Source organism: Melospiza georgiana, chromosome 7 (genome assembly GCF_028018845.1).
Source record: "Melospiza georgiana isolate bMelGeo1 chromosome 7, bMelGeo1.pri, whole genome shotgun sequence".
NCBI lineage: Eukaryota > Metazoa > Chordata > Aves > Passeriformes > Passerellidae > Melospiza > Melospiza georgiana.
The window spans coordinates 31,135,942-31,158,580 of record NC_080436.1 but is presented as its reverse complement, the minus strand read 5'-3'; the positions used below and the strand labels follow the sequence as shown (position 1 = coordinate 31,158,580).

Below are 22,639 nucleotides of genomic sequence, written 5' to 3'. Positions count from 1 at the left end.
CTGAGGTGGCACCTGGGGGCCAGGAGAGATATCCCCTCATGATACCTCCAACAGGACTGTTTCAGCACCTGAACCTCAGCCAAAATGTCTTGGCTGATCACTGTGATGTGCTCACAAATGTCTGGAGACATCACAGACCTGCTGAGGGCTGCAAAGGGCCCAGCTACCTCCCTCCAGCTCTTCCAGGGGGAGTTAGGAGCTCCTAAAAATCCTATAGGATTTTCCCTAGTGAACATATTCAGCCATCTAAAAGACTCCAAACTCATGCCCTACAGGGGCAGGTTCTCTGCTGAAATAGAAGAGATTGGAAACCCTTCTGTCTCTGCCAGGCCCTGGGCATGCCTTGCCTTGTTCCTGGCCACCAGGAAATCCTCGATTCCTAAAGAAGCAAATGGAAAAGGGGAATGGGAATTTTCTTCAGCTACTGAATTGTAAATTTGAGACTGTAAAGCGAAGAAGTTACGGAAGGTGAAGGGAGAAGAGCTTCCAAGAACAGAGATTTTACTTTTGTATACAATCTGATTTTCTGCTGAGTACTGGGGAGGTTATTGCTTCTTTTTAGCTCCAGTGTTTGTCTTAATGCTGGGATGCAAAAACATCCACTTTTCATGCAATGTGCCAACAGATTTTTGGTTTGTTGGTTTGGTTTCTTTTACTAGAAAAGTTTTTTTTTTGTTTGTTTGTTTTTTGTTTGTTTGTTTGTTTTTGTTTTTGTTTTTGTTTTTTTTTTTTTAATAGCTCTGGTGCCATGAAGAAGACTCAAAAGGGAAGGGGCTGTGTTTGGGGGTTAATGGAGTTTGCATGAAGCTGAGTCATAGCTGACTTCACAGAGGAACTGTGCCTGCAGAGCACATGGCTGAGACTCAATTCACAACTGCAGGAGCCAGCAAGACTTTGGCCGCGTCTGTGAACTTCCTGGAGCTGGCAAAGCACCCTTGTATTTGTAGGATCCAAGTAACAAAATTAGCCCTGCTCCTTCCCCCCAGCTCTCTGAACAGCAGGGCATGCTCTCAGCAAGATTCCTCCCCTTTGGGCACCCCTTGCCCTGCCAGGATGCTCCCTGGTCAGGCTGTGCAGAGACACAGCTGGTTGGGGGAGTGACATTTGACAAGTGCTGGGAAGGGACATTCTCCCTGCAGCTCCTCCCTCTGATCCCTGAAGTGTTGGAGTAAGATCCTGTTTCTGCCTCTGCTCATTTCCTAAGGGACATTCTGGCTCAGCAGAGAAACTGTCCAAGAACCCTCATCTATGCAGAAACACCATGCTCTGCAATGCTCCCAAAGTCACTGAGCTTTACCTTGTTCCATGCTGGTCATGCAAATCAAAAGTGCCCCGTGGCTTCCTGAATATAAAACCAGATATTTTCCAAGATTCAAAGCAAAAAAAGTATTCGAAACAGCAGAAGCACGTACATGTCTCAACCAAACTCTGTCCCAAAGATCAAAACTTGCTTAACTAAAGACACTAAAATCAACCTGATTACTTCAATAACATGCTGATTCTATCAATTGAAGTTGACAGCTAACATATGTTGGCAATCAAAAATATACCTTGCTAGCCTGAAGTATGTGGTATTACAAATACTAAAATTTGCTAAACATGGAAAGCATAATTTATCCTTCAAACTACTGAATAAAGAACACAGTTTTAAGTAATGATGAACAAGACAGACAGAAAAATGGAAAGAGTGAAAAATAATAAGTCTACTGTAATTAAGTCAGCATAAACACACTATTCTCATTCCCTGTGCAATTTCCAGCTAATATAACCATACCAACAACCTCTGAATTTTATAAAAAAAGCACCATCTGTAGAGAAGGAAGATGGTAACATTTATGCTTTATTAGAGCAATGCTGTAGGATAAACTGGGCACATTTCACAGTTGAGAGTTTGTGCATTGTTTTCCACCTGTCTCAACTGATTCCATAAAATACATTGCTTTTCTCTACATACATGGCTTCACTTGCATCCTGAGAACAGCCCAGCTCTCAGCATTGCTCAGAATTCTCTTCATGGTTTCAAATGAGATATGTCACCTGTCTTTGCTCCCTCTCCTAATCAGTTAACCCTTACAGTGAGCCCTGTAGATGCAGGTTTTCCATGGCCTTGAAGGGTTCAAAAAAATTACTGGGCCTGCTTGTCTTCATATCAAAGGTGGATTTCTATGAAAGCTTATTAAATTTGAAGAACACTTGTGATTTTCAAGCAGGCTTCTTACTAAGGGGTGTTATTCTAGATAATTCACTCTCATCATCAGGGTTTTGGGAAATTCCAGGTTCTGCCTGGAAAAAAAGAACCAGTTTTTTTCTCTGTATTCCTTGTGCCAGGCTGTCCTGCCCCTGAACTGCTGCCACTCCAAGATCAAGGTAAGAAGGATCCCCAGGTACTTTGCATTGCCTCAGTCACTCACACTGAGTGCCTCCTTGAGGATTTTTTGGGAGGAGAGTCAGCTATCTCTTTTTGCACAGGCATCGCTGGGGGATGGCCCAGCACCCACGGAAGGCAAACACCTCCCCTGGCAAAACAGCAGCTGCTGACACACGAATATTCACTGCTGAGCAAGGTCAGGCAGCTTTCCAGCCCGTGCAGAGAGCTGCAGTGGAAAAGCTTTTAACCTGCGCAAACAGCCGACCAGTATAAACCATTGTATATACCATTTATAAACCATTCCACAGGCTCAAGCGCCACCTCCTGGAAAACCCCTTCCAGCTCCACTCGACTTTCAGACCATTCAGTAACAAGGCAAAAGAAAAAGGCGTTCATCCCTTTTCCTGTGGCTCCTGTGAGACCTTTCATTGTCGAGTGAGACTGAAATGCTGTAACTATTGGCATGTACAAACTCCAGAGGAGCTGATTTCTGTCAGCTGCCAACTCCAGCACAGCTTGGATCCTGCTGATCTGTTGCATCTGCACTTCCAATGCTTTGGAAGGGAGGTCTTAGCACTTCTTTCTTTTATTAATTTTTTTTTTTAGCAAGATGACTAATTAAAGCTATAAGGTAGTAGAAAAGCATGGTAAAAAAGCTATAAGGTAGCAGACAAGCATGGATGGGGTTAAATAAGAGGAAGAGCTTGGTTTAAAGGTACTCAAAAACTTGATTTTTTCTCAGCCTACAAAATTGGAATTGGACCCTAAAAATATTTATCACTGGCTGCAGCACTTGTATGAGAAATAGTCTAATTGGAATCAATGGATTTCCTTATTAGCAAAATGAAATAAATGTGGAATAGGCTGGGTAGAATTTGCAGAACAGGAGGCTAGGAGCTTGTTTTAGATTTAGGGATTTCAGGTCATAATATATAATGAAATCTGAGACTTTCATTTTATCACTAACCCAGAAACAGTGATTACATCTAAACCAGATCTTTAGAAAGGATTAGGTCTGAAAAATGCCCCAAGGTTCTCATAGGAATGTGTCTCCACACCTCACCACAGCCCATCAGTTCTCACAGCATGTGATATTTGCAGTGGAATGAAAAACCCCAATGCCAAGGCACAGAAAGGAACCCATAGCTCGAGTGTAAAAAAGCACAGAACTGCACCAGGTGTGTGGAAGGAAAACAGCAATGCTGCTTACATCAAAGAAAGTCCCTGCATGTTCCAGGATGAGCTGGCTGGAGTCAGGCTTGTTTTTGCAGTAAGTGACATACATCTGAAATTTATCTGCCTGTGAAAACAAACATCAAGGGAAAAGCAAGATAAGCTATTTCTCTGCTCCCACAGGTTTTTATTGAGGCACACCAGGATAAATACAGGTGACAACTCTCTCCCACACACCCACCACCACCACCATCCCCACCCTGCCACCAAGCAGCACAGAAACTGTAAATTAAGAACAGAAGAATTTAAGGTTCATACCTTACTTGAGCAGTTCTGAGGGCTGTGGGAGGCTTTCTTTAACAAATATCACAGAGGGAAGGCCTAAACTTTTAATGCAGCTGTAAAATAATTTCTAACAGCTCTATTAATGTTACTCAAGAGTTTGAAGTCTCAAAACTCAGTCATGAAGTGTTGACTCTATCACCTACTTGAAGATAAAGGCAGTCTAGAAATGGGGCAAGTGACTCACATAGTCTAAACTGGCACAAGGCAACATTTTTTACTTGAAATTCGTGACACTTGGCCCAGACTTGCCTTTCCTACTTTGGTTCAAACTTCAGTGGCTTAAATTTTATGTTGCTTTACATTTTATTTCCTAATTTGTTTACTTGTAAGCAGAAATTAAAAGCATCTGTGCACTCCCACCTCTTAATAATGGACTCTGGTCTCAAGAAGAGGGAGGCAAATAAAAGAGGAGGATGTTTTCCTTTTATTGCTATTGTATTTTTTCCCCAGATATCTAAACAACAGGATCCTGCAATTGTGCAGGCAGCTTTGTATGTGCATCTATAACCACACACACAGCTCTGGATATGTACCTTTGTTGAGATGATGCAGTCAGTACCTTAAAGTACCAGGAAGATTTTGCAGAGAATGATACATAAATGCATTCATCTTTCCTAAACAGGTAACCTGTTCTTTGTAAACAATATTTCTGAGTCCATTTCATCAAGAGTTGTGACATGTTTTTAAATTAAAAACCCATCTGAAATCATCTAAACATGATCAGTTTTTGGGTAAGTGAAAATATTCCATCTTTACTCTTAAAATACTAATTCCTAGCTTTGATATATGAATAAAACAATCAGACAAATCACAAAGATGGCTGACTTGACTGGAAAATATTTTGAAATGAGAACAGCTTTCATACAGATGAATTACTGTAGCCAATTCCCAGAGCCTCCTACACTCACAAAGACTCTCCGCACCAAGATTTCAAAGTCCTGTTGGAAATTATCCTGGCATTGCATAATGAAATGAGTGAGCACAGTGGCTCAGAAATTTGACACTAATTTCTGGAGGAAAAAAGTCGATAAAATATTCTTTATGCCTTTGTGGAGCTCTCATGGCATGACTAAAATTCTTTAAGGAAGGTATATTAAGATTTTAAATGTCTGTCCTCCCAGGGCCTTTCACAGGGAAATGAATGTCACATAAAACCAGGTTTGGTTTGATGAAGTTGTGCTAAACAGAAGCCAGCAGAGGTAAATAAAAGCTGTATGGTCAGTACAGGACAAGGAGAGAGGCTCTGGAAAACCTTCACACTATTGCTGAGGAGAAGGGTGGAAACTTTGACCCTGGGCAGGTGAAGGACAAAGCAGTTTTAGTTCCAGACTAGCTCCTAATCTCATTTATCACTAGGGACATAACCCTTGCACCTATTCCCAGCTTGTTCCCATCTGTACTGGAGGAATTAATTTGAATAAATAATGAGAAGCAGCAGCCTCATTACCCAGGTGACAAAGCAGTGGCCCACATCCTCAGGCAGTTGTTCATATTTCTCCAGCTCCTTTAGAAAAATGCTGAAAAAAGAAAACACCAATGTAATTAGTTCCAGTCAAATACCCAGGAGATGCAGGATAACCAATAAGTTAATCAGAGCTAATGATCAATACTTGTATCTTGATTACGGGACTACCCAAGTGTCCAGCCAGCAGGAAGAGTGTCCCTTGCCAAGATGTGCTTTGTTTTCTGAGTACAGTCATGCCTAACTCCACCAGAAAGGAAAAAGAGGCAATCCCTAGCAGGGAGTCAGTGTGCTCAGGACTGTTCCATCTGAACACAGATCTTCAAAGGGTCCTTGTTTAGTGGTTCACACAAAGAGCAGCAAGGGAAGCCCAAAGCTGCCAGGTTCCCAACACCCAGCTCAGCAGACTGGACAAAGGACAACAAACTTAAATAAGCTCAGCATTTCATAGGTAAGTAGTAAACTTTCAAAATACAGATTTTTTTTTTTTAATTAGCTCTCTCTGAACAGCTTGTACAACAAGCAACACTTGTTTGCAGATAGAGCCCTGTACAATGCCTGGGCGGAAAGAATATGAAACAGTTTCTTCAGCTAGAACACGTTCTGTGTTCTCCTGGAACATGTTTTCTGGACCATTCACCAGCTTTGCTGCCCTCCCTTGCACATGGATTCTGAATCAGGCTGGAGGATGCCTTAACATCACCAGCCAAAGCAGGAGGCTGTGGAGGACCCTGGTGGAGGGGACAGGGGAAATTTATTTTAGCATTTCTAGGAAGAAGTTTTAGAGGAAAAAAGATTATGTAGAAGCAGCAGGCTGCAGGAGGAGGGGTCAGAGAAAGGATAAATGACAGCAGTGAGAAGCCGTGGGACATGACTGAGGGCTGGAGGGATGGAGCTGGAACAGTGGGAACTGAAAGAGGAGGGTGATCAGATGGCATCAGCCAGGGTCACCAGAACAAAAATATAGCACCACAGAGAAAGGGCAGGTGGGAGGGCAATCAGGCTGCTGTCCTGATGTGCTGTGAAGCTGCTGGCACAAAAGCATGCATATGGCATGCTCTGCTGGGCCTTATTTATGTGATTTATCTGACTGAATTTATGTGATTTATCTGGCTGTATTTATGTGATTTATCTGACTGGGCACATTTATCTGACTGAAGCACTTGAAATGTCCCAGAACTCAAATGAGAAAGGATTCTCTGATTTGTTTTGTAGTGTAACCTGAAGACAGATTTGGAATTCAGACTGAACTTGCTGGATTAATGTCCCCTAAATGTTAAGTTTATAACTGTTTTTGCATTCACATTATACCATGGAAACAATGCCCTCTAAGCTGATCAGGTACACAGTCTTATCATAATGAGATGGAGTACTGTTAGTTACAGACTAAATACAGAAAGTCTCCAAGAAGTGGCAGAAAGCTACTTATTAACCCAGCTCATGCCAGCAGTTCCACTTTCGCCCCTTTGTGTTTTCCAAGATCATATTTTTGACAGGCAAGTGTCCAGACTAGATCTTGTGCTATGAGATGGAAAGCATGCATCAGACTGCAAAGCATTGGTATAACATGACTTTAACATTGTTAATCAGCTGAAGTTTTGAACTATGTTCCAACTCATTTTTGTAAGAGAAACAAAACAGAAATCAAAAACTATTTTGCAAAATCAATTACTTTACACTCAGGTGTGCACTGTACTGTAGGGGCTCTCTGCAGACACCACAGAGATGCACAAGTGCCTAAACATTAACAGAAATGGTAAGAAAACCTACTTGTTATGGAAGTCATATATCTCCTGAATATTGCCAAAGATGATGTGTTCTTTATTAAGGATCCCAGCTGGTATTTCTTCTACTCCACTTGTCATTTCCCAAAGGTAAGTCTGGAAAACACCAGAAACTCTTAATTTTGTGAATAAATGCAATAGAAAAGAATAGATCTCCCTGTTTTATTGCCAAAGGCACAGGCTGACCAGGAACTATGTATTTTGAGATTAAATAAACAAGCTAAAAAATAAGATTTTCAGTATTACAGAAAGCTCTCTAGAAAAATTCAAAGTGCTGATGCATTGGTGCTTTGAAGTTGTCTGAGGAAAAAGCAGAAATGTGCCAACAACACCTGTCTTTGCTGTCCATCTGATGGTGTCCAAAAGCTTCAGGCAAAACCAGCTGGAAGATAAGCCAGATTTGCCACTTCAGTAGCATTAGATACATAAAAATCTCTGTCAGACTGAGGAATGTGAAAGCTGACAGATTTCACTGAATTACACTCTGGTTTTGTCTTGAATATCACCATCCACTTTAGGAACACCCTGCTGTACAGCAAAGCAAGGTATTGGACTGTGCAAATCCAGAAGTTTCTCTAGTATAAAATGATTCAAATGAATAGATTTGAATCTTTAAGGAAAGGCTCAATGAATCAATGTGCACAGCCTGTGCTTTAAAGTGAACATCCTCACTGCAGAGGACAACGTGTGCTTCCAGGAATACTGGAGAGCTCCTGGGCCATAACTTACCTCTAAACATTCATGTAAATCCCTGACATAAGCTTTCTCTGTCTGCAGCAGCTCAGCCATAATGAATCTGAAAAAAAAAAGAGTATTTTAGGTGGTTTGGACGTTATAAGCATTTCTACAATGAACAGAAAACAAAACATCCTCCTGTTCTCTTAAAGAATAAAGGTATTTCCACCCTAGACATTCAGCTACCTTACTTTGCACCTTTCAGGTCCATGATCAAAATAGCACTTCATACTCCAGTCCTTTGTAGAGTTATATTCTAAATATCTTTTCTGCACAAAACCCTATTAAGTTGTATTCCTGCAACCCTGTGTCCATGGGATTTACCACCTACATGCCCATCCTTAACTATCAGCTGGTTCTCAGAAATTTTTCCCTTCAGGGTTAAGGAATTGTGATTCACAATTATTTTCACCTTTGCTGACAGTCAGTGGGAAGTCACCCTAAAATTTTACCTTCAGAAGCAACACAGATGGATTTGGGAGACACCACTACTTTGAAGAGACTTCAACAGCTTGGTATCTGACCAGAAAAAATGCAGATGCTGTGAAATGCAATAATGATTTTTCTATAGCCCAAGGCTGGGCCCCTCAAAGTTGAAATTCCTGAAATTTACCATAGGCAGAGCAAGTGTAATATTTTCTCAAGTATAAGTGGTTTCTTATCAATCATGATCTATGACAATTTCAGAGGTCTGAGAAATACTTTCCCAATATTCTTACACAAAAATAAGACAGAATACTGTGAAAATAGACTGTTCATGGATTTAAGTGCAACAAGTACCTCTCAACTATTTCCTCTAGTATAAACTATTTCCAGTTCTCTCAGTCCTACATTTGCTGAAATTTAAACCTACAAGTGAACTCTTGGGTCACTGATGTTTAGATAATATTTAGACACCTAAAGATGCTCTGTATTTTTTCCTGCTCATGTTACTTTTTACATACAAGCCGAAAGAAATTAGCAACTCCACAACATCAGGGCTAATCCAAGTGCCTGACTCACTGCTTTCCCTTTCTAACTTCTGATGAAAACCGAAAGAAATTCAACCTTTATGTTCTGAAATTCTCTAACCTACAAGTAACAACTACCCTACAACTGCAGACTTATCTCAACAGCTCTGCAGCTGGAATGAGTTACAGGACTGTCAGTCAGTTCAGGTCATGCTAATATCACAGAATTATTCTTTAGCAGATAATGTGCCATGCAGACAGAGTGCTTGGGAACATACTCTTTCTTTCTGGCTGACTTCCTTTTTTCTTCATTGACTTCATGATTTGCATCTCGCAGCTTTACCTCCCGGTCTGAAAGACTTGCTGGAATGATATCTAGCTCTAGGTCTTTGTTATCCTAGGGAAAAAACAAAAGTACAGAGTTTAACTTCATTGTAATACTACTGTTGTGCAAAGTGCAGCATGTTCATGAGATCAAAGAGGTAAAAAAGGACACAAGATAATAATATCAAAAAGGAGGAAATTTAGACAGAAGCAGAAGGACTGTGAGAAGAGATAAAAACCTGAGAGAGAAATCTTAAAAACACAGAAATTATACTCAGTGTAATCTTCACCATTTCTCCTAATTAGGAACCAATACTGATAAAAAAGTCTAAATTACCTTACTCTTTCATATCTAAATTAGTTGTTTAGTATGGGACTTTCTAAAAACCAGTCTGATAAAGTAGAGCACCATGCAGAGACTACTTTCAGTGGCCATTTACCATGGAATACCTTTCCAAGCTGTAGTTAGAGCTCTGTGTAAACCAGAGGCCCTAAAAGGACCAGTGCACTTAAAGTATCATGAGAGTGTGAGGGAATTTATTCCTTATTCTTGATATTTAATTCCAAAGAGTCATTGACTGAAAGGTTCTAACTGTTTCTGCTTCTGGCACTCCCCCTTAATACTATGGCCAGGGAATAGCAGGAAATCCTAATTTTTGCTTCTTCTGATGCTCTACTTCACCTAAAAGAATTCAGACATGAGGTTGGGGATCAATTGTTTATGTTATTTAAAGGATGAGAGAATAAAAACTTAGAGTCAAAGTTTGAATTGGATGCAAAATAATGGTGTGGGAACAGGATTTATGGTTTATACCAAAATGAACATAGACTTTTATTCAATTAAAGTGTTTTCCCCTCTTTCCTCCTGAAAGCTGTATGGCCTCCTGAAAAATGGTGCAAACATTTGTTTAGAAAATCTTTCTGATCTTCATCTGCCTCTCCTCACATCACTGACCAACACAGCAAAACCCTTTAACCCTTTTTCTGCAGAAGCAGTTCTGAGCATGGCCAGGTGGGCTGGCTGAGCTTTCAGTGTTTCTAATGGGCACACAAAAACCAACAGCATTCATTCCACAGGCTTCCCCTTCCTCTGTGACTCAGCTATAAAACCCCCAACAGGACAGGGTCTAGCAGTACCTCTGGGTTGATTCCAAGGGCTTTTTCCAGGGAGTAACGGTATTTCCCCATCCTGAGAGAGAAGTCCCGGTAGCGCTTGTCTACGGTGGTGACCCACTTCCTGATTTCTGTGGCGTGTATGTGTCCTTTTTCTACAAAGCTGTCAGCCAGCTGGATGAGGAGCTTCACTTTCTCCTTTGTTTGCTGCCCAAAATATGGTCCTTGGTTATGTTTTATTATTATGATTTCCTTTGCTTTTAACTCACAAAGCAGTCAAAAGAAGTTCACAATTTTTATACATCATTAAGGAGTGTCTGCATTTCTTCTTATACAGAATCAGACACTTCAAACTTTCAGTAAAACATGAAAGGAATGACATTTTTATAAGGACACTTATGAAGCTGAAGAAGATAGAAAGTCAAGTTTTTGAAACCCTGCAGACACAAACACATAAAACATGTTGGAAGTTACACATGCCTTCTTCTCATAAGCAAAAGCTTATTTTTGGTGCACCCTGGAGTAGAAGACAAGATTTTAAAATCACACCTCATACAGTACACCAAGTTACTCTGACTCTATATCTGGTGGATCTGCAGACCTGTGTAGGAGGGTCATTAATACACATATCAGTCCAGGAAGTGATTTTGAGTCATTACTTGTCTGTTTCACAAACAAACAGAATTTAAATCCAAATTCATGACCTGCTTATTATAAAATCCTCCATTGGTATTTTAGGTCCAGTTAGGACACTACCAGCTAAAAGATGCCTGAACTCCAAAGCACACACTGAGCTCCCCAGACCTTCCAGAGGTCTTTTCTCTTCTACTTAGTGTCTAACTGCCCCATAGTCAAAACTGCACAAAGGACCTAGTTATGAACTCTAGCTCTGATTCCAAACCTATCCCAGGAAATGAGGCACTGGCAAGCATGTAGTCAAACACAGAGAGGATGTTCCCCCACACCTGAAGCAAGGCACACTGTCAGGTACTTGACATTATTATCAGTGATCTGACCACAAATGGACAAATCCATGTCAGACCAGAAAACATCCAGCAGATTTCAAACACAAAACTAAATTCAAGAAATCTCACCACTGTAATAGATTGACAACTGAATCAGACATCATTCTAACAAATTAAATGAGTAGCTAAGCAAGGCTAGGTATGAAGATGTAAAAATCTAACTTCCTGTCATATTTAAAGGGTGATTAATTCCCAAAAGCTACTGCTGATTTTGCATTTCAATCAATTGGTTTGGCCAGAAAGTTACTGGGATCAGGAAGGCTTTCAGCTACAGCTTAATTTGAGAATAACATCAGTCTGGGAATGACATGCATTTACCAGATTGCACATGGCAGTGAAAATATTCTACATCAGCAGTAGGAGCAGTAGGACAGCCTGAGGGAGCAAGACTTAGATGTGTCAGTGTAAGAAACAGACAGTAATAGCTGATAATGAACAATGTCTAAAATTCAATCCAAGGCTAAGTAAAGAGTCAAAATTGTTTGGAAACTCTGTTATGAATTTGGATTATTCTGAAAAAAATAAATTATGAACCAGAATGTAATTTCAGGTGGACTAATTATGGGTGGTTAGAATTCAGAAGTAGTTAAAAGAATTTCTTATGTGTCCTGTCTGAAGAAATTACCTTCCATCCACTGCTAGCTATCTCACATTTTCAGAAACATGCAAGCTAACCTAAAAGATGGGCACAAGAACACCACAAAGGCTGTGAATCAAACCCATACAAGCATAGGCAGACTAAGGAGGAATTTAAGGATTACAGAAGATCAATTTCAGGACACAGTGAAATGCAGCTACATAATACCAAAGCCATAGTCTTCCTGCACTCCAACTCTGCAATTTACATCCTTATCAGAGACTCCTAATACCCCTGTGGATTCACTGCCTATGAATTACCTATGGTTTGAATTAATTTGTCTGAAGCAGATCCAATCACCATTCCTGTGTAAACCTCACCAGATTTCCCAGAATTGCTCCCTATAAATTAATATATTCTTGGTAATGCGGTTTTGTATTCAAAAATGTTCACCCCAGAGTTTAAAGACTCATCTATTTAAAGTACTTTGTTGGGATCAGCAGATTATTTCTAACGAGATAAATGATCATCTGTGATCAACCAGCTGGAATTAGTGACACAAATTGTGGTTTTAAAGACAGAAGAAAGAGACCAGGAGTCCATGGTGACCTTGGATGTATTCAGATCAATTAGTCACCCTATGCCATTCTGGAATGATTGCTTGAGAATGGAATGTCTATTAGATTGCTGTGAACTCTGTATGCAAATGGACTTTTTCTCTTCCTTCTGATCAGAACAGAAATTTTCTATAACCAGTACTAACCAAAGTGGAGAAAACCTCCTTTTCGTGCCTATGTCCTGCTAAAAGTTCTCAAAAATCATTTATCTTCAGGGCTAGGATTTTTAGAGGGCAACTATAAAATCAAGGGAATATTGTTACAGAGATTTGAGGCTTTGAAACAAGACCATAAATACAGACTAAAGCAGATGGCATAATTAGATTAAAGTCACTGTTTACTTTGGCAGGTACTCTGAATTCCCCATATTCCTTCAGGAGTTCCTGAGTTTCTTCGGCTGATTCCCCTGTGGAGTTGTGAGTAGAGAGGTAATATTCTCCTGTTTCTTGGATCCAGTCTAAGGCCTGTCAATGTCAAAAACACCAAAGGAAAAAACAAAACAAACAGCTTTTGTATTTCAAGAATTAATTCTCTGACAAAAAAAAAAAAACAAAACCCTGCCAAACAAAGAATATCAAATACATTGGGATTAATACCCTGTATTCTTAAACACTTTCTAGGAACACATAAAAAGAATAAAATAATGAAAGCAGGTGGGAAAGGATACAAAAGGGTACTCTGTGTTTCCTAGGACAAAAAAGAGTGTAGGGAATTCCACCTATATATAGATGGATCTGCAGGGAAAGCAGTTTTCTCATTCAGAAATAGCTCAATAAAACTAGTTTGCTCCTATATTTATTTTCAAACAAATGAAGAAATAGAGAACTTAATCTGAGGTGACAAAAATAGTGAATCTTCTCAGGTTTTGGAATTGTCTTTAATTGTTTTAAATCTATATTTGCCATGTATTCAGAAGTTACAGTGTTTAAACACAACTTGAGATTGCAAGAGGAGCCCCACACAGAGGCACTACATGGATACAGGAGATTTTACACGCTGCCAAGACAGAGGCACAAGGAGGGGTTTTCACATTACCTGCTTGGCACTGCGCTCAAAGACAACATACTGCTGGCACTGATCTAATCTCCTCTTCTTCAGGGTCCAGAAGTGAAGGACCCGATTCTCCCTCTGCAACAACTCACTCAGAATGGCTGCAGGGCAAAGGAAAACATCTGCATGAGTAGGGATTCCTTGGGTGCACACAGAAATAAGCTATGAAATGATGAATTTAATCACTTTGCCTGGACCTTGTTCCCAAAAGCAGAGAGCCCAAAATCACACTTCCTAAAAACAGACATTGATTCAAAGGGGCTGCTAAAAAAACCCCAAAACCATGCACAAGAAACCACTACAAAGCGAGCGTAGTTGCAGAGTGATCTGGTAAAGGAAATGATGCCAGAACAGACTTTGCAGACTTTAGGAGGACCCCCCTGCATAGGGGGAGGCAAACCAGACCTTCAGTGGTGTCACTCCACCAACCTTTGACCTGCTGCTCGGGCCCTCTGGTGTGGCTGGCCACTCCAGGCATGCTGACGTTGTTCCTGTGGATGTACTTGAGGAACACCTCGGCGTTCCTCCGCGCCAGGGTGCAGGCCTAGGAAGAACAGCCCCCACCAAAAGAGTCAGCAAAGATGAGCAAAGAAAGCAAGAAGTTCTCTTTCTGGGAAGATGAGAACTTCAGCTAAGAGTCAATAAACTCAGCTAATAAACGAACAGTCTCACAGACCTATTAAAACATGAGTAATATAGTGGCTCATTTTATATATGATGGCAAATTAATGACAGTAATTAAACAACTGCTTGTTAAGAACTGGTACCTCACACATTTTCTGTCTAACACATCTCCCAAGAAAAGGAATCATTGTTTCAAAAAATGTCCAAATCTAGAGGCATAATTTCTTAAGCCTTGACTGCAACTGTACTTTTATATTGTGTATCAGTTTTAGTGGCAGGTGGGAGGCTGGCTGACAATTCACTTGTCAGCCTGGGAGATCCCTGTTTCTTCCAAAGCAGCACCTGGAAGGCCGGAAGAAATTTCTGTCTCCATCTTGGTTCTGCCTTGCAGAGACAAAATTGCTTGAGTTATTATTAGTTCTTCAGTTATTGGCTTGGAGGACAAAATCTGAAATGCTGGTTTGTGCAAGCCAACACCAAAATGATGTGTAATACCTGTCATTTATAGTACAATTTTAACTTTGAACCAGCGCAACAACTAACATCCTCCAGGTACAAACACCACCTAATTGGTCTTGATGACCTCTCTCTGAGATATGTATTGATAATAATGCTCAATACCCCTGCTACAACAAAGTAAAACTGGCCTAGGGTTTATACAGACAGCTAGTAGCTGAACTGGAATTACACATCAGAGCATCCTCTCAAACTTACCAACACTGCTCTAAATTGTCTACTTAATGGAAATTTTTCCTAATTTAATAGAGAACAAAAATTAGACCTTGAGAAAAGCCTCCTTCTGTTCCAGATGTTTGCTGATCAGAGGGATGACATGGTCTATCTCAGCTGCTGGCCCAAGTTTATCTCTGCCTCCACACCAGTCTTCATCCCGTCTGTATTCCTGCTCCAGGCTCTCTAAAACACTGCACACCTGAAACATGCCCACAGCACAGCTCAGTTATCCACAATCATAACCAGGGCAACATTCAGTAAAAATCTGTGAGCAGTGACATGTCATTTTTGTACTATGGGCCACAGCATGGGGGTAACTGGGTATAAAGCAGGCCCTAGACAGAATGATCTAGGTGTTTTTCTTACCCCTAGGGATCTTTACTGTTTGGGATGCAATTTATTTAAGGCTGATAAATCATTCTGCTCTTCTAATGAATAATGAGAGGAAGCACAAAAGGTTGAATGAAGGCAGAGGTCAGCTCAGCCCCAGTTGATCATTCAGGAAACAATCCCTATTCTAGAACGTGTTTTAATCCTATTGAAGTCAAGGGACTTAACACATACTTAAAGAAAAGCACATGCTTAAATACTTTCCTGAAAAAAAGTCTGAAGCTGGAATTAATTCTCTTCAGCTATATTTTAGTTGCTCCCTATACAGCTTTTTTAAAAGCTGATGGAAACCAATAGACTTAATCAGGGTCACAATCTAGGTGGATGCAGGTGCTCCACTGCACAGAGCTCACACACACACATATATTCTATCTTAGTAGAATAGTGGAACAGTGGAATTGAGGTAAATAAACCAACACAGCCTGGAAATTAGGCAGTTGCTCAGACAAGGCTGAGTCTTTTATGTTGCAGATCCTGAGAATATTCTCAGAGGCCTGTGCAGACACAGCAAAAGTTTTCCAGGACATTTGGAACTTTCTTTTTCTTTCCCAAAGGGCTCTTCCTACAGACTCCACTGTTGAGATGACCCAGTCAGTTATTGCTGGGATCCAGGTAGAAATGTCCATCCTTTTCTTGCTCACTCTTGCAAGCTTTAATATGAACACAGTTATAATTCAGGAGAAGCCACATTATTAAGAGCACAGTCTGGAGGAGACTCCAGAATTACCCCCTCATCACTCTCACTATCACAGGCCATTTTCATGTAAATCTGACAAAGAGCACACTGAAGTCCACTTTAAAACTGGTGAGTTAAGGTAAACTGATAACTCATCCTGCTGCCAGGCCTATGCAATATGCATTATGCAAAGGGCCTTGTGCACTTGGAAATCTAAAATTATCTTCTTGCCTGGATGCAAACCAGCAGTCACCCTCAAATATTTAGTGGAGAGCAAGTGCTTCATGTGTCATGTAGGCACAGAAAAGCATTTCCATTTCACTTCTTGAAAACCTTGACATCCTGTTGAACTTCTGTGATTTAAAGAATGAAAATAAATGGACTGATTGAGATTCACGTATCTCCAGGAAGAATTGTCCCTGCACATGCAAGGAGTGTCTTTCTGTTAAGGTGATGAGAGAAGTGAGTATAAAATGGGCTGTCAATGAAGTCAGAGAAAAACTGGGCTATCTGAAACCCAGGGCTTCACCACTAACATCAAGAACATAATATACTTGGGGAAGACAGGCATGAAAAAGTTTGGCTGCATGTGACACTCTCTGTGTTCTTTTAGCTCCTTTTTCTGGATACTCAGAGAATTCAGGATCCAGTAAATGATTCACTCCACTGTCAGGCAGTCACAGAACAGACCCTTAAGGACTGTAGATCAGCTGTGCAGCCCAAGAGAAGATGACAGGCTTGCAGCATTGAGTTCATGAGCATTCAAAGACTGAATGATCTTTGCCCTGCACATTTGCTGAATAGACACTGCCAATGAATGAACTGGTGGGCACTGCAGTGTGCTTGTCTGAGACTTGGAAATAGGAAGAGAGATTGAACTGACAAATTACTGCCAATGCATATTTTGGCCAGTACATTTAACTGTCTGAAGCTCTAATGAATCCCCTAACAGTTTTCATTTCTCACACTCCTCCATCAGCAGTAATTCATTTTGATCTTGAATGCATCAGGGACTGTAAATCTGTTTGAAACTCTTCACAGTGAAATACATTAATTATAAGGAATGTATTCCTCTTAAACAGTCTTAAAAATACATTAAACAAATGACACCAAAAAATGGCCCAAAGATCATCTCCAGCCTCCAAGTTAAGGAAAAGAACACTTTTTCCCTAATGACATATCTAGTTATGTTAAAAATCTTTCCATGTCTGGTTCTCTAATTGAGGACCTAACTGTGTGGCAATAACAATAGAAAATGTCCTGGCAATGACTGCTGCCTTTTGTGTAAAACCACAGGTTCCTGCAGTGTCCCTGCTAACAGCAACTGCCTGGCTGCAGTAAATGACACCAGGCAAGGCTGCTGGAGTAGCCACACTGTGACACTAATTCCCACTGACTACAGTGTGAAGGGCACCTGCCTGTGCAAGGGATGAATAATCCCACCATGCCAAGAGCCAACTGGAATGTGTTTTGCAATTCATGAACACCTGGAATGAAGTAGAGTTGGGATAGCACATAATGGGCTCCTGCTGTAATTATGTGTGTTGCAGGTGGATTTAAGAGAAATCCCTTCAAATCTTGGCATCTTTTTTGGCATGGTGGTATTTAAGTACTAGTAAAAACATTGGCTCACAAAACAACAATTAATTAATTGCAATCACTTCTGAAGGAAAAGCAGATTTATATTCCTCAAGTATCATAAGAACTTGAAACAAAAGTGGTGGGATTTCAAAAATCATTCCTGTTTGAAAGGGGAAAATTGAAAAAACCCCAACAAAAATAGCACCTACAAGAATTACATTGCTACACTGAAAACTTTGAGATGAAAGTTATTACAAACTGCTTGCTGCTCTTTTTTTGTCTTTTTTTTTTGAGGGCTGAGTGGGTTACATTTTTTTGTGTTGCAATACTTGTCAAAGAAAGAATTTTTACTGATCCAGACTTGGTTTACTATGGCCCAGAAATGGCCCTGTCCAGCTCACCTGCTCAGAGGTTTTATAAAAGGCCACGGAGGCATTGACGAGTTTGAGCCTGTCCTCCATCTTCAGCATCAGCTGCTGCCAGTGCAGGGCCACCTTCTCAGCACATTCTCTGATGGCATCAGCATCATAATGTCCAGCCTGCAGCAACACTTCAGCCTTCTGCTGGACCTGCAGGGCACTCTGGTGCGTCTTCTGTAAAGAAGTGGCATGAAAGAGGGACTGTGTATGAGGGGAGGAAAGAGAGGTTGTACAGATGTGCCAGATGTATGGTAGAGAGGTGAAGCGAGGCGTGATGAGAGAGTGAAATATTTTCAGAGTTATCTTCAGTTAACAGTCACTTTCTGCAAAGCATTTTAGTTTCAGTTATTCACACACACTTGCAACATGTTAACAAAGCTTGGAACATGTAAGCACTGCTAGGATGGGCTGGCTACACTGGTCAGCTGCTGCTCTTTGAGCAGTAACGTGGGGTGGGGTCCCCAGGGGTCCATTCTGACTGCCCAGTGCAGGCAGCTCTCACTGAGCTCCCACCCAGCCTCAGTGCTCACTGCATCCCACACAATCTGCAGCCCAAAAGCAAACTCTAAACAGCTGGCAAACTATGGGCCGAATCACCCCAATTTGGCTCTTGCCAGGCAGTTTACCTGGCATCAGCAGCTTTACTTGTGCAGTTGTTCAAAACATCAATCCCAGAAAATAACGTGTCTTACTAAAGGGCATGAACTTTATCACAAGTAGCAGCCCCTACAAGATGCATTTCTGGAAGTCAGCTCACTCATGCTGGAGATTAGATTTATGCTCCTACCTTTAAGGTCAGAGCTGGGGAGAGCCAAATCATTCTCTCCACCATTCCCCAGTTTACTCAGTAGCCCCTTTACAGGCAAGACTGAGTTATCTGCCCCATTCCTCAGCCAGCACCAGCTCCTCTCAGAGTTACCAAGTGGTGGCTATGTCTTCCTCTGTGGGCTGCTGAAATTGCCCCCATCCCTTCCCAGCCTCCTGAGTAACTCTTCAGACATAGTTAAGTCCAGCATTTGATTTTAATCTTCTGAACAGAAGCCCTAAAATCTCTCAGACTCCTCTGTGCTATGTCCCATTTGTAACTGCTGCTGACAAATTCTCATGTGATAGTTTTATGATCTAAGCCATGAACCTGGAAAAAAGCTTGAAATCATCTGGCAATACACTGATGAATAATGTAATGTAGAGAAAGCTATTAGGAAACAAAAAGGATTAATACTTGGCAGAAACTTAGGAAGATGTTCAAGAACAAGTGGTTAAATTTAATATCCAGCTGCTTTACTGATGTTAGAATTGTAATACTTGTTTGAAATAGACTTTGAAGGATTTCAACTGCAAATCAATTCCACCTCTAGAATGCTTTTAGAGAACATTCTGCCTTATGTGCTTTGCTGATCTATTTCCCATATTGAGCTTTAAATACTTTAAATATTTAATCTAGTGATTTTTTCTTTTTGAAAACTTATTTTCCCCTTACTACAGTGTAACCCTCTTCTCCCTCTGCAATTTGCATTCACCACCAAATGCAAGCATTTCCCCAGTGTCAGAAGCTGTGATAACTCAGCCAGTGGGTGTCTTGTTCCCCACTGCTGTCTGGTGGTGGCTACCAAGATGTGGTCAGCACAGCTTGGTACCAGCCAGCTCATACAGAATTGATAAAAAACTTCTTCCTTTTCCTTTAGGAGCTGCAACAGCTGCTCCTTCGTTACTCTGAGCAGAGCTGGATCAAAATAAGTCATTAGCTGAGATTTAAACTCTAGAATTATTAGCATCACTGTAACATATATTGACTAAATTCAAGTTTACCAGGAGACATTCCTTCCTCTTCCCCCCACCTCCCACTGCAGTCAAGCATCTCTTCAAATCTCCATACTTGCAGAGTTCAAAGTTTGGTTTAGTTTGCAAGTATTTTTCAGCTATTCTTTTCTCTGTAAAAACTTAACAATATATTCTGGGAAGCACACATCCCTTTTTAAAGCTGGAACAGAAAAAAAACAATGCTTGAAAGCAACCTCTTTCTAGCAAATGAAGTGAGCACACCCTGTGAGGGTTTGCTCACAATAACAGAGATATATCAAGCACTGAGCTTAATTAGGAATCTTTTAGTGCCCTGCTCAGGGCAGATCTTAGCCCTTCACTACCTTCTCATTCAAAGGGAAGCTGCTCAGAGCAGGGCCTCTTCCTCCTGGCCCTGTGAGTGAGGCAAATGGGGTGGCTCACAATCAGTTTCCAAGGGCCAGGTCAAAGATGTGCTGTAACTCCAGAGCAAGGGGGAAAAGCAGTTTGGGAGTAAATTCTTAAAAATTGCCCCTCTTGCCTCTTTGTCAAAGTTGTTTGAGGATGAGGGTTGGAATGAGTTTCTTTTCTGGGGTTCGTGAAAGGAAAGCTGAATGAAAGATTATTTAGTGTGAGAGCATTATCCGTTAAAAAATATTCATAAATGAATGCTGGAATGACCTCCAGACTGTGGATGGGGAAAGAAACTGACTTGAATAACTTTTCCCATTTCAGATCACTTTATGAACCTTAATTTTTTATCAAGGAAATTATCAGGAGATGCCTGAGTGACATTTTCACGAATGGCAAAGCTGATATCTGGCAGCAGAAGAATTAGCTGCAGGTGATAAATAATTTGTTTCACTATTAGCTACTGTCTACATTACCAGTTTAATGATAAGTTGATTCTCTAAAGCCTCTATTCCTCCCCTTCCTTCAGGAAAGCAATGATTGATGCCCATGAGGTAACCTTTTGTGTGATGTTCAGCTGGGAAGGAGAAGCAAAGAGGAGTAGTTGGTGTTACCTCTATGGCCAGCTGGAACTGCTCGTGCTCCCTCTGGAGCTGCTCAGCCTCCGACAGGGAGCTGGCATTGACCAGGCTGGCGTTGAGCATCGACTCCCCGTTCCTGATCCAGCCAAGCACCTGCAAACAGAGGATGTGCTCAGTGAAAGGTGCACTCAGTACCAGGGTTTATGCAGTCACCTGTCAGAAAATGCTTCAGCCTGCCTGAACAAGTGTGAGCAGAAAGAAATCTTTTCTGTGAACAGAAAGAAATCCTGGCGTAAGGTCTTAATGGCACGCAGTTTTAAGAGGCAAAGATCTTATTGAAAAAGTTATTGCTTGAAGAATTCAACTCCCTTTACATGGATATTTGGATAACTCTCATTTTCAAGGTTTGATCACAAACATGAATGGGCCCCTATGCAAATACCCCAGGGCAAAACCACAAAGCATAATGAGGGAGATTTGGATTTAAACATCTTTTCAAATTTCCAACAGGAATCACAGATTGCAACACCTTTCTGCTTCACTTGCCTGTGTGTCTTCCACACAAAAGTCTGAGCTTGGGGAGGAGGGAGAGGACACAGTTTGATTCATTTGGCATGGAGTTAAGATGCAGTTAAAGTTTCCACCTGCACACAGCTAGGAAAAAGTGTCAAATCTTGTATTTTGTGGTTAATCAAGAGGCTTTACTTCAGACATGTTAAAATTATTTGTAAGACATGCAATTCATACTGTAATGAGTGCAGAATCACATCCTAAATGTACATAATTAATCCATCAAGCTTGTACTCGCTCATTTAAGCAGCAACATTTTCTGCTATTTTAAGACACATGTTTAGGAAATTAGCACCCAGAACACACATGCAAGTTCTTTCCTGTGCTGTCTCAAAGCCTTTTTTCTACCTGTGAAGGTGTCTTATTAGTCCAGTAAAGCCAGAAAGTTGCGGAGTCCAATTCACAGATCCACAGGAAATCCTGATTGCTCAATCACTGCCCTAAATTAGCTCATGATTTCCAAAATTGACTTTGCTGCAATAGTCCACATAGCAATTTCCCTTTTGTACTATCATTTTCTACAAGTGATCCATTAATTGCCTGGAGGAAACGGGGATTTTTTTTATTGCTTTGTTTTTCATCCCTACATCATGCTTCACCCTAGTTAGTGCCATTCAGTTCCCTGTAGGGTAAAAAATGAGCTTTCCCCAGGAGAAAAAAGGGAGACATCTATACATGTAGCTGACCCTAATTTGTAGAAAATTACATTCTGCTTAGTACAACAGTGTTGAAGATTTCATTTCATTTGTTTCTCTTTCATCAGCAGGTGTAATTGTTCCTGTGGTAAATGCATCACACATTTAAAGAAAAAGCAGTTGAGTTATCATGTGGAAATTGCATTGTCTGGCATTTTCTGTAATCCATCAGACTTAAACCCTGCATTATTACCAACTACATGGTACCAAACTCCGAAGGTAACCAAAGGATCACTGTACCTGGGAAAGGCCTGAATTGAGGACATCATGAGGCAAGACATGCTTTCATGCTTTACATGCTGCAATACACCCAGCATTGAATTATTTGGAATGTAGAAAATACTGAGGGTGTATGCTAAAAATACAGCTTTTCTTTTCCTCTGTGGAACATCTTTCATTTCAGCTGAGTTTTTAAAAAACTGCCACAGACAGTTTGACACACATTCCACACAAATATCTGAGCCTCAAAATAGAGAAACATCAGAAAAAAAAATATGGAACCTCAGCCTTACAACAAAACAACTTGATTAGGAAGAGGGACCACACAACCAGTCTGCCAGGTTTCCTCTTGTGTTAACACCACATATTCATCCCTCTGTTCAAGAGTCTTGCAGACTCAGATTATCCAGGGGAAAGCAGTTCAGGTGGACTGGTGGGT

The 22,639-nt window shown here is 40.8% G+C and overlaps 1 protein-coding gene across 8 annotated transcripts in view; it reads right to left on the bottom strand.

Moving 5' to 3' along the window:
• Window positions 1-22,639, bottom strand: part of KALRN (kalirin RhoGEF kinase) — a 462,312-nt gene that overhangs the window by 133,139 nt on the left and 306,534 nt on the right. For 7 of the 8 annotated variants that reach the window (XM_058028572.1, XM_058028576.1, XM_058028573.1 and 4 more), the window contains exons 16-27: window positions 20,750-20,869; window positions 17,928-18,146; window positions 14,929-15,078; window positions 13,953-14,067; window positions 13,509-13,624; window positions 12,815-12,937; window positions 10,279-10,461; window positions 9,096-9,214; window positions 7,862-7,928; window positions 7,119-7,228; window positions 5,334-5,403; window positions 3,579-3,668 (exon numbers count right to left, since the gene is read on the bottom strand). In XM_058028572.1, coding sequence (XP_057884555.1) covers window positions 3,579-3,668; window positions 5,334-5,403; window positions 7,119-7,228; window positions 7,862-7,928; window positions 9,096-9,214; window positions 10,279-10,461; window positions 12,815-12,937; window positions 13,509-13,624; window positions 13,953-14,067; window positions 14,929-15,078; window positions 17,928-18,146; window positions 20,750-20,869 — 1,482 coding nt within the window. The remainder of the gene's footprint in view (window positions 1-3,578; window positions 3,669-5,333; window positions 5,404-7,118; window positions 7,229-7,861; window positions 7,929-9,095; window positions 9,215-10,278; window positions 10,462-12,814; window positions 12,938-13,508; window positions 13,625-13,952; window positions 14,068-14,928; window positions 15,079-17,927; window positions 18,147-20,749; window positions 20,870-22,639) is intronic. The other variant, XM_058028575.1, reaches the window with a different exon arrangement.